At 35.1% G+C, this 11,777-nt stretch overlaps 2 protein-coding genes across 3 annotated transcripts; one reads left to right on the plus strand and one right to left on the minus strand.

Moving 5' to 3' along the window:
- The first annotated feature begins 780 nt into the window (after nucleotides 1–780).
- LOC8273071 (retinoblastoma-related protein-like) lies at nucleotides 781–4,417 on the plus strand. The gene is made up of 11 exons (XM_015715319.3): nucleotides 781–1,118; nucleotides 1,352–1,443; nucleotides 1,541–2,360; nucleotides 2,498–2,672; nucleotides 2,771–2,813; nucleotides 3,091–3,267; nucleotides 3,349–3,450; nucleotides 3,530–3,659; nucleotides 3,756–3,844; nucleotides 3,929–4,041; nucleotides 4,170–4,417. Exons 2-11 carry the CDS (start codon nucleotides 1,384–1,386, stop codon nucleotides 4,282–4,284), a joined length of 1,824 nt encoding a protein of 607 aa, XP_015570805.2. The 5' UTR covers nucleotides 781–1,118; nucleotides 1,352–1,383; the 3' UTR covers nucleotides 4,285–4,417.
- A 778-nt stretch (nucleotides 4,418–5,195) lies between these two features.
- On the minus strand, nucleotides 5,196–10,810 carry LOC8273072 (potassium transporter 4). 2 transcript variants are annotated; one of them, XM_002512761.4, is made up of 9 exons: nucleotides 10,565–10,807; nucleotides 9,149–9,389; nucleotides 8,818–9,063; nucleotides 8,236–8,286; nucleotides 7,834–8,094; nucleotides 7,530–7,582; nucleotides 7,322–7,436; nucleotides 6,987–7,241; nucleotides 5,196–6,590 (listed from the first exon to the last, which is right to left on the minus strand). In XM_002512761.4, the coding sequence occupies exons 1-9, from the start codon at nucleotides 10,607–10,609 to the stop codon at nucleotides 5,506–5,508; spliced, it is 2,352 nt and encodes a 783-aa protein (XP_002512807.1). In that variant the 5' UTR covers nucleotides 10,610–10,807; the 3' UTR covers nucleotides 5,196–5,505. The 2 variants fall into 2 exon arrangements, with proteins under 2 accessions (XP_002512807.1, XP_048233876.1); XM_048377919.1 differs by lacking the exons at nucleotides 6,987–7,241; nucleotides 7,322–7,436; nucleotides 7,530–7,582 and having other exon boundaries at nucleotides 10,565–10,810.
- Between the last annotated feature and the right edge of the window lie 967 nt (nucleotides 10,811–11,777).

Consider the following 11,777-nt stretch of genomic DNA (forward strand, 5'->3'; position numbering starts at 1 on the left):
AAGGGAATTAAAAAAAAATCCTTTTTTTCCCACTTGTAGTTTGGTTTGATGAATAAAGAAAATGTTTAATTCTTTTCTTTTTTCTTTTTTTTTTATTTTCACTATCTTCGAAAATAAATAAAAGAAATCACAAAATAAAAGATAAGAAAAGATGAAAGAAAATATATAAAAAGAAAAGGTGAGCTACGTAATTAAAGATATTTAAATTATTTTATTGTAAAAACAACATTCTATACATAAAACCTACAATATGTATCAAATTGGACGTGATTGATTTCTTAAAAATAAATTGGATGCGATTTATATTCTTAAATACATAATTATAAAAAAAGAACAGATAGCTAATTTAAATATGTATAAACGGTTTGCTTAAGATAAGTTATTCTTATTTTATTTGATATCAAGAAAGGCAATACCCCGAGAATAAAAAATCAAAATACAGTAAACTACAGTAGTAAGTAAAAATTCATTTGATGCATAATAAATTATTATAATTCCACCAACTTTAACAAAACTTGTATTGACATCCTTTGTTTTAAAATAGTTTAGATAATTAACAAAAAAAAATATAATTTAATTCTCATATCATATTTATGAAATTCAGAAATGCAAATGCTAATTAAAGAGAAAACTTTGGGATTAAACTAATAATATATATTTTAACAAAGGACTTAAAATGTTATTGCGAAGACAAAGGGGAAATGCATATAAGCTTGTAAATGGGCTTCAGGAAGGTTAGGTACATAACTTTTCCCATGAACTTGTACTAGGCTTTGCAGAATCTGTAATCTTTTATGAAATTCGAAGGTCCAATTCTTTTTTCCCTTAAAATCTTGCCAAAAAGAATATATCAAGGAATAGTAAGTTACGGAAGGAAGAATTTGGCGGGAATGATAGCAGAACAGTCGTGATATTACCGAATTTTAGTAGCCCATAGCTTGCAGGAGACGCGCCCAATAACCTCTTTACAATTTTCCCTGCCAAATTTATCGCATCGATAACTCATTCCTCTGAACACCTCTTCTTCTTCTTCTTCTTCTTCTTCTTAATTCTTCCCTTCTTCTGTTATACAAACAATATTAAAGTTTCTTCTTTTAGAGTGGAACTTACTTTCCCAGGTATATAACTTCTCTTCTTGTGTTCTGTTTTGTTTGTTTTAATCATGGGTTCCATAATTTCTAGATTATGTTGACGATCATCGTATAAGTTATCTTGTTAAAGATGATAGTATTTGTTATATTCAACTCATTGGTTTTCTGTATTGGGTTTTTAGCAGTCTTTATCCTGATGCTTCATTGGTTTTATTTTCATTCTTTTGTTGATTCATATGTTTAACAAATTAACTCCACAGAACAATCCCTTTTATATTGGTATCAGTCAAGAATGTTGAAAAGCAAGGACAGTAGTTCATCTCAAGGCACCACAGATATCAAGGCAGTGAAGGTAATACATCCAATTATTAGTCATATACCAAGATAATTAACCTTTTTCATTAGTAGGAAATTTTTAACTTTCTGCTTTATACTATGGAATTGAACAGAGAAAGATCGGTGAAACTGAATTTACAGAAGCTGCATTCCCTGTGTTACACTCTCCTGCATCGCATGCAACTGGTAGAAGCGTTCTTGTTGGTGCTCAGGTTACAAGAAAATGGCTTGAAACTGTTATTTCTCCGCTTCCTTCAAAACCATCTGCAGAGCTGGAGCGAATGCTAGGTATTCATGATGATAAGAGTATACTTGATGAAGTGATGACAAGAGCCAATGTTGTGTTGTCGGCCTTATTTCCAAAGCGGCAAACTGTGTCGAGTCTGCAAGACGTCAACTTGATGGAAAGCATGTGGTCAGAGCAGAGGCGCAGCGAAGCTCTCAAACTATATTATAGAGTTCTGGAATCTGTGTGTCAATCAGAGGCTGGAAAGTCGAACACTAGCGATCATTTGAGTGGTTTACTGAGCAATGAGAGGTTTCATAGATGCCTGCTTGCTTGTTCTGCTGAACTAGTTTCAGCAGCGCAGACAGGGACCGGGATGCTGCTGTCTGTGATTTTTGAGAGAACAGGAGTAACAGCTTTTGACCTGAGTAAAGTGATCGAGAGTTTTATCATCCATGAGCCAACGCTTCCCAGGGAATTGAGACGGCATCTTAATTCAATGGAAGAGCAGCTGTTAGAGAGGAGAGTGTGGGAAAAAGGTTCATCTTTGTATAATTCTTTAGTTGTTGCAAGACCAGCTCTTTCTGATGAAATAAACTCACTTCAGCTATTGGCCCAACCTATGCCGTCACTTGAAACTGTCAGCCCTACTTATTTTGGAGGCTTACTTTGCTCAACTATCCTGCAAAAGCACAAACTTTCACAAGGTAATTTTGATAATTTGCTTGTCAGCTCAAAAACACTGTATTATATACCTTTTCTGAATGCTCTGCTTGAATTGTTATCATGTGTCCAATCTTGTTTGATTCCAACCTCTTTTTATTTTGTTTTTATTGTTTTGAAGCCCAGGATAGAGGCACTATCTCACCAAAGAGACCTTGTACAGAACATGCTGATGTGGTGCTAAAGCACAATTCCACTTATTGTCCAAAAACAGATTGTCCGACAGCTTTTAGCACTCCCCAGACCAAGCAAACATCAGCATCCCCATCATCATCTTTGCAAAATATGTTTACAAGGCATGTGCCTTTCCGAAACCATAATACTTTCATTACGGTTGATTATGTGATTGCCATCCATTATCTGAACTAAATCTTGGTTATGTATCTCTCTGCAGCCCAACATGCTCGGATACAGCAATCAATGTTCTTTTCAGTAAGGTATGATATCATTAATCACATCATTCAGTTTAATAATCCTTCTCACAGTTACAAATTTATCGTATACATGACATAAATTGCATTGAGTTTCAACCAATTATCAAGAAATTATTCACATCTTTTCTCTAAGGGTAACCTGACGGCTGATAGTAAACAGACAAGGAGGATGATCATAAAGTGAAATTATCCAGACTAAATAATAATGCTTCGAATTCGTTAATTCGCTCCATATTTTATGGCTTCATTCTTTTTACTTACAGCATTTTTTGCTTCACAGATGGCAAAGTTAGGTGCTATCAGAACTCAAAGTATAGCTGAAAGGTTAAAACTCTCTAAACAGTTCAGGGAGAAAGTCTATTTTCTTTTCCAGCAGATCCTCAATCAGAGGACTACCCTTTTCTTTAATCGACATATGGATCAAATTGTCCTCTGTTGCTTTTATGGCCTTGCAAAGGTTTGCGTTAATCTTACTCAAATCATCCATATGTTCTTTGTTCATTCTCTAATGATACTGTGCTCTTGTTTTGGCTTGCAGATGTCTGGAGTAAATCTGACTTTTAAACAAATTTATGACAACTATATGAAGCAACCACAATGCAGATCTCAAATTTTTTGGTCCGTATCAGGCAATCATGAGGTAGATATCAATTCCTTATCCACATTTTGTCTCAACCATCACATTCAGGAATTCTAAGCATTCAGCTCTGTTGAAACAGAGAAATGGGGGACAATATGCTGAAATGATTACATTTTACAATAGAATTTTCCTTCCTAGTGTCAAATCTTTCTTGGAGGAGATTCACCATAGAGAACCACCAACACAAGTTCCTGACATTAAAAATATAGGTACACCTGAATTTTCCCCCTAATTCTTTTCCTCTTCAATTGTCCATGTTTTGATCATGTCAAGAAAAAACTTATTTTGCTTTTGCTGCCTAATAGATTCTGCATTTCCAAGCCTTCCTGACATTTCTCCAAAGAAAGTCTCCCCATCACATAATGTCTATCTCTCTCCAGTACGACTGTCAAAGGCAAGCACTTCTCCGTCTCCACTCAAAACCACTTTATATCCCATTCTTGCTATTTTCTGATTAATGTACTGGTAGATATAGCAGGATGATTTGAACTCAAATATGACCAAGAGCTATTACGCATTTGTTGGAGAGAGCATTTACCCTTATGAAACTCCTTCAAAACAACTTTCAGATATCAACGAGCGCTTGAATAGGTATGTATAGTATACTAATGCACCAAGCGATAGTCCACTGTTCACTTTGACATCCCAAGACACCTTTGGACTCCCTTGTACAAGTTGATGAGGCTAATGCTTATGTACATGTTGTGGCTTTCTCTCAGGACCAAGAAGGTTAAGCGCAGGCTCAACTTTGACAATGAAGGTGTAGCTGTGATTAGTGATGATGTTGTCCTCAACAGTTTATTTCCACAGAACAATAAATGTGGTACCTCCTAATTATAGGGTGTTTTGCCTTATATTTGTTGGTACTAGCTCCTCTATCTATTTAACTTTTACTCTGTTCAAATAAGCTTAATTATATGTGTAAATAATAATTATATTAAAATAATGAAGTATTGATTATGGTCAAGCAAGCTACATACATTTCTTAGCTTGAATTTCCGAGCAGTTGTGGTTCTACTATTCCAACTGATTTTGACTAATAACATATAAAATTGAAATTAAGTGCTTACAATATATTATGATGACAAGTAAAATAAAGTTTTCAAATAATAATAATAATAATAATAATAATTAGCATTAGGAAAAGAAGAAAAAGAAAGAAAGAGGAAGACCCACACAGAATATCTTCTGCCTGCTCCATCTCCAACAATTCTTACTGAATGAGAGTCAGAGATGGGAATTGTAAAGCCCCACTTACCCCTTTGCAAATCCTGTGAATATAGACGTTGACATGCCTGTTTCTCGGTTTCTGTCGATTTCATGGATACCTGTTTGTCTGATGCAAAGTGTTGTATTATTGTGTCACTAAGCACTTCCATATCCTTTCAGTACCTTGATGGAATAACATCATATTCTGATGTGTATCTAATCCAACTTGCTCTAGCTTGTCATGTTTTAGCCACACAAATTAAATTACTTTTTCTTTTCTCTTGCTAATCTCTTCTTCACGCCTAGCCATACAATTATTATCCCAATAAAGCCAATATAAGCCCCCAAGAAAGCAACTATTGCTATCTAAATCCAATGATACATTAGATAGACAATTCAGTTTTAACAAGTATTCATATGAATAGAGACTGTTGATTAAAAATTTATTCATAAAAAATGCTGCCAATTTTCATAAAAATTATCATTTTAGGGGAAATTGTAAGTTGGGCAGGGAAGAGGTAAAGGAAATGGAAATGTGTAAAGAATGACTAATTCAGGACTGCAATTTCATATGCTATCCTTCTCTTTATTCTTCTTTACCTTTTGATAACTATTCATGTGAAAAGCCTAAATAAATAATTCATGTAATGGCTGCAGATTGCAGAATGTTATCTACAGATGGGAAAATAGAGCAACAAAAAGAGGGAATCTACTTCGCAAAACATAACCAACCCATAACTGTTATCCTTCCATAGACACTCCAATGTCATGAGCTGCCTCAGTATTCCCTGCCTGCTCAAAATGGCAAATGCGTAAGGTCAATGGATGATGGAGTCCTCCAAAAGACTAGACATAGTAAATCATGCCAACTTCAATAAGGCTGATGTGAGGAATGTTGAGTGCCACAGCAGGGCCCCTGCAGTTCTTCCGAAGAAATGAATATCCCATATCAATAGCAAGCTTCTTCAAAAATGAGGACGTTCTCCTAGCCTTCACATATGAGTGTCCCATTATATAAGCAACACCTGCTTCCTTTGCCTCGATCAAATCCATCAGCTCTTCTCTAACTGAAGGATCCATAGCAGGATTTGGCGGCAACTGAAATCTCACTTGGCGCCTCCTAATTTGCGGATTATCATCATCATAAGCAGATCGCAGACTCTGGAGGGTTAAAGATTTGCTGCTTTGAATAGAGTCGATGCTAATAATGTCTGCTTCAGTTACTATTAAACTCAAGCTTGATTGAACAGATCTGGTACTCATAACAGCCATCCTGCCATCGAGTGACGGACTCTCAGAACTAGAAAATTGTGGTTCTACTGCTTCCATCTGGATGAACTCAGCTATGCTTTGTATGAGCTTGTTCTCAAAATCTCCATCATCCTTCTGGATGTCCTTGTACCCATATCTCACTATGCACCTATACATGCGATATGGTCTTGGGCATACTCGACCAATGAGAAAGCGTTCTTCAGGAGAAACATATGGAACAGGGACTGATTTTACACAAACAAACACTAGAACCTTGTGAAATGCAGGAAGGTTTGTTACAAAATGGGAGAAGATTGCAGGTACTCCAGTCGCCAATTCTGAGTATATGAGGCCTATACCAGGCACACGGACAATGCCAAGGCTGGGTCCCAAGCCCAGAAGCCATTTCAATGATACTTTGTTGTGCAGATCAAAGTTGTACTTCTTACGAGTCCCATAATGCCAGATGTACATGATGAGCATAAAAATGACTGAGAGCACGAGTGGTGCCCACCCTCCTTGAGGCACTTTCATGAGAGCTGCTGAAAGGTAGACACCCTCAATGAACCAGAAAAATAGCAAGAAGGAAGCAGACAGTAGGATAGTTTTCTGCCAAACGAAGATTATGACAAGCGACGTGAGAAATGTTGTGATGAACATAACTGTCATACACGCAAGTCCTGAAAACAAAGACCCATGGTCAAGTAACTTGCCTATGAGAACAATAGAAATACAGAGAAAGAATATGAAATGTAACCCCACCAACCCCCCACAACACCCCACCCCATTTTCTCTCCCTTTTGAAAGGCAGGGAAGCAGCTGCAGTGAGACTTCTGCAGCAACTTGATTGGCCTTGCTATGGAACATACATATAAGTAAGAGTTTAGAGTCTAAAAGACCACACTACCAAGTTGAGAGGCAGAAAATGCAGAGATGAGCAAAAACCTTTGTCCGGAGATATTAACCATAAACTTCTCTCACATGCTATACAGATATCCACGCATGTCATGATTGCACAACTGATGCACACAAATGCCTTACAATTGTATATATACATGCCCAGAGGGATGAATTACCGTAAGCATTTCCAATGAGAGTTGTGTCTTGAAATCCAAGAGTTATTGCTAGAGTAAGGATCATGAGGATCCAATTTATTTCAGGGATGTAGATTTGCCCATATATATGTTTTGAGGTATGGACAACTTTAACTCGCGGAAAACAACCAAGGGCATGGCATTGTTTAACAATAGAGAAAGTGGCAGTAATGACAGCCTGACTCCCAACAATAGCCGCAAGCGTTGCAATAATAAAGACAGGCCAAAATACAGGTTCTGCAACATCCAAATGAATGTTAATTAAACCAAATCTGATGTAGAAACAGATCTAGAAGCAACATAATCTAAATGCATACCAGGAATTGAGTCATAGAAACTGTTTTTGATGGAGGTGGGGTTTCTAGATAGAAATGCAGCTTGACCCATATACTGTACCACCAGACAAGGGTATATAACAAATGCAAATGCCAGCTGCACATGTAAGAATTATTCAAATTATCATTTGAAGGAAATTTTTTAAGAAATAATGCGTTACAGAAAAGGTAGGCCTAGTTTTGTTCTCACCCTAATAGATAAAGCCGTAAAATGACCAAGGTCAGCAAACATAGCTTCAGTCCCTGTTGATATCCAGAAAGTTCTTAGCAGTCAATGTCTTAAGGTTGTCAACACGTAAAACTGAATCAATAACTTCATGCAACTCTTAATGAGCCAAATTACAACTTTAACAAAAGCAAATTCATTAAGTGGCCACACAATCACATGCAACAAATTAGTGCACATGGTAAAATTCCAGCTATATAAAAAACAAATTCAGTGCAGTAACTGATGCAAGTCTAGTCAAATTACAACAATACCCTGCTTTACGTACCAGTTATTGAAAGGAGGATTCCTCCGAGAGAGATCCAACCATCTTTACCAGTCACACCAAAGAACTTGATAATGTAATAGGGAGAAATTGCACGAATAATCTTTGGGTTCCAGTATAAAATGTTGTACAACCCAATGGAAAATATGGACAACAACCAGATGATTACAATAGGTGCAAACATAAAAGCTACCCTGTGAGTGCCACAATGCTGGAGTGCGAACAAGCCCACCAGAATGACACAGGCAAGCAACACAAGTTCACCTAAAGCAAGAGTAACAACAATAAGTGAAAAAAGAAAACAAACAAAGTATCATGGTATCCTAAGAAAACATGTAAGAATCAATATGGGTTATAAGTCACCAACTTGAAATGGAGAAATCAGTTAAAAGAACAAAAGGTTACCTTTTGTTAATTTAGTTTCAGTAACTTCTAATCCCGACACTGATGATAAAACTGCAATGGAAAAGAAATTTCTCTAAGATAACATATTAGTCCATGAACAACATTTATTGAACAGAGGGAAAAAAACCATTGACATTGCCAATTTCTGCAACAAACCAAGCAGAAGAGGCTGCTGAAGAATAATTTATCAGCATAAATATGATAAAGCAATCCATGGAACTAATCACCGCAGAAACTGAAAATTCATATGGCATCAGCAGCTGTAGATATCATCACTAAGGTTCTGATAATAAAATTATGCAAGTCACCAGTTCTCATAATAAGATGATCAAAATCATCTTACACCATATTGTGAAGCAGAGAGCTTAACAAGCTACATTAACTTCTAAATTTTGAAATTGCAATGCCCGTGTTCATATCGTGACTCATACAGAATAAACTCAAACCTAAAGTGGAGTAGAGCATTTTTCTTACAGTACTCCCATTGATCAAAAGTGACCTTTTGACAAAAAGATTTGGGCATGATGTATTCATAACGATTGAGTACCACAATGTTATCGGCAACCCCATAGAATCCAATACCTGATATTGCTGGAGTAAGCACACCATCTCCTATAACCATGCAAGCACCAAATAATACCACAACAAGCAGGGCAATCCGTAGCCTTTTGTGCTTTTCCAAAAATCTTTTCAGTGCATGAGAGCCAGAACTCTGTCCTGAGGGGCCATACTTGTAAGTTGAGAGTTCTTCATCAGCTGCTTGTTGATTGGGAAGTAAGCTAAACTTTGCATGCCTACAAAGCAATGAATAAAGAGCAAATGTGCCACCTGACAAGAATCAAAGGTATTGGTAAAAAGTGTATAAAACTGGCCTTCACAGAAGGGAAAATCCTATTTAAGTAAGCTGTCTTACCTTCACCGTTATCATCTGCGCTGAGTAGGATAAAGACATACTTAGTCAAGGGTATCAGAGTAAGAGTCCAGAAAATCAAAGAAAATGCACCGAATATTACTTCTTCATTGTGATGATTACGTAACTTCCCAGCAAATGTGCTTGTAAAAACGTAGAGAGGTGAAGTACTAAGATCTCCATATACTACACCGAAGCTTTGGTATGCTAATATTAGATTCCTGGAAAGATTAACCCATGAAAGCTGCATAGCCACACAAATTAATTTAGGTTCACAGAAGGCATCAACTAAACTTAGTTCCACAAAAAACATTATTCCTATCAAGTTCGTTGCAGATCCCCTTAATAATTTAAGAATGAAATGAAAATATGGGTAAACCAAAACACATCAGTCATCACACCCTAGTTTAAGCCAGTAAGTACCGCATCTTTTCTTAAGAACAAATATTAACCTGAAAAGCACTAAAGAACTTTGACAAGGAAATCTATACACACAAAAAAGAGATGAGATACCATAGCTATCAGTATATCTTAGCCCTTGATGTACAGCTTCAGTGACATGCTAATGATCAGGCAGAAAATACACAAAAATTCCACTGGAACCTTATCTTTCTGGTGAGGAATTCTTCACTTTCGTATTCCAACTTATAGCATGTAGGCACCTAATTTTTCCATATTCTGACCAAGTCATGACCATGGATGTAACCTTAATATCTAGCCTTGGTCAAAACTCAAAAGTAATCTGTTCTGCAATAGCTATATGATAATAACAAGATACACTAAGAACTGTTCTTCAGATGAACTACAAACCCAGCAAACGTAAAGCTTTGGTTTTGAGATTGCAACAAAAAACAAATTGAGTCCTATGAAACTATTGAGATTCTGGTTCAGAATAAAAGCCAAAATTCAAACCCCTCACGTAGCTTAGCAACCTCAGTATTCCAGAAACATTAAAAGCCATCACTTTTCTATCATAACATATACACTTATCATTTCTAGAACATATATACACATTTATTCTAAACAACAAAATAACTCCAAAGAAAAAAAAAAGGCAAGATACGCTCACAGGAAGTTGACTAACAGGCCACCTACCAACAAAAATATTAAAACCCATCTCAAAATGGATTCACCAGAGTGAAAAGCATCAAAAATTAACAAAATGAAACCAACTTAAGATCTCAAAATCATAAATCAGTAACTCAGACAACGAAAGCAAAAGCAATGACTTTTCCATAACCCAACTCACTTATAACAACCCCAAAAAGATTTGAAACAATTTCTATTGATGGAGAAGAGAGAAACAAAAACCAAGAATGAGAAAGAAAGACAAATAGGAGAAAGAAACGAATTGAATGAAACAAAAAAGAAAGAAGAGAAAGGAATTGAACAAAGAAAAAAGGAAAAAGATAAAAGAACCTGAGAAGGATTAGAAGGAGAGCGAAGTCCAGATTCGGGCTCCATTATTATGGCAAAAGCCAAGCTCGCTCTCTCTGTCTCTGCGTTTCTCTTGTTTTCGAGCTCTTAATAAGAGCTCTCTCTAATAAAACAATCAAATCAACCTTATTTTTTAAATTTTAAGGAGAAAAAAAGAATAATATAAACGATAAACATACTTAATTACAGAAATAATAATAATAATACTAATAATCTGAGATCATTTAATTTAACCTTCAATTATAGAGTTATCTCCTACAGACTACAGACAGACACCATTCTAATTACTTTTTATATATACAGTTTTCTTTTGCATTGTATTTTGTAATTACATCAAAATGAATCTATAGGGGCTCACGCGAGAGAGACGCGTTTGTCTCACGATTGTGTTTTTTTTTTTTTTTTGTTTCAACTCAGTGAGTTTCAACCTGGTCTTCACTTTTTTTTTTTTCCTTCTATGCAATATTCATATTAGCTATAATTAGTATTTAAGGTGTAATTGTCCTAATGTTCATATGACATTTTTCTTTTTAATGACACCAAATATTATTTTTTGTAAAATTTAATAATTATATAAATAAAATCGAACATCAGAATTTTATCAAACTAAATAATTTACCAAGAAAGCGTTATAAGTAAATTTTAATTATTATAACATTTTTAAGATAAAATTTATGAATTAAAATTTGAAGCAATACTTTTATTAATTACAAGTAATGTAATTCATGAATGAAGCTACAAAAATTATTTATCTCTTTTTATTAGCTTGACTAAAAGAAATTGGAAAAAAAAAAGAAATTTTATGAAATAGAATTTGATACTAAAATAACATAAAATTATATTAATTAAATAAAGAATACTCAAAAGAAATTTAGTGAAAAATAAATAGTGCAAGAATTGATAAAACAATTATAAAGAATTAAATTCACATAGATACAGTGGCCCCTGCATTATGATATTTAGATTATTTTGTTATTCCAACTAAGTGCAAGAGATCATTTTTGCTATTCTAAGTGAAGAGTCAATTTTTCTTTATTATTATTATTATTTTTTTTTTCTGCAAATAAAGGAAAGGAGGCATATGTAAATATTGTTTTTTGGAGTACTAAAGTATACATTTTCAATAAGACAATGGGCAATTGGCCACCTAAAATTATATTCCGAGTTGTTAACATTTTAGTTGTTGTGATGCAGT

This window comes from Ricinus communis, chromosome 8, assembly GCF_019578655.1.
Source record: "Ricinus communis isolate WT05 ecotype wild-type chromosome 8, ASM1957865v1, whole genome shotgun sequence".
Taxonomy (NCBI): domain Eukaryota; kingdom Viridiplantae; phylum Streptophyta; class Magnoliopsida; order Malpighiales; family Euphorbiaceae; genus Ricinus; species Ricinus communis.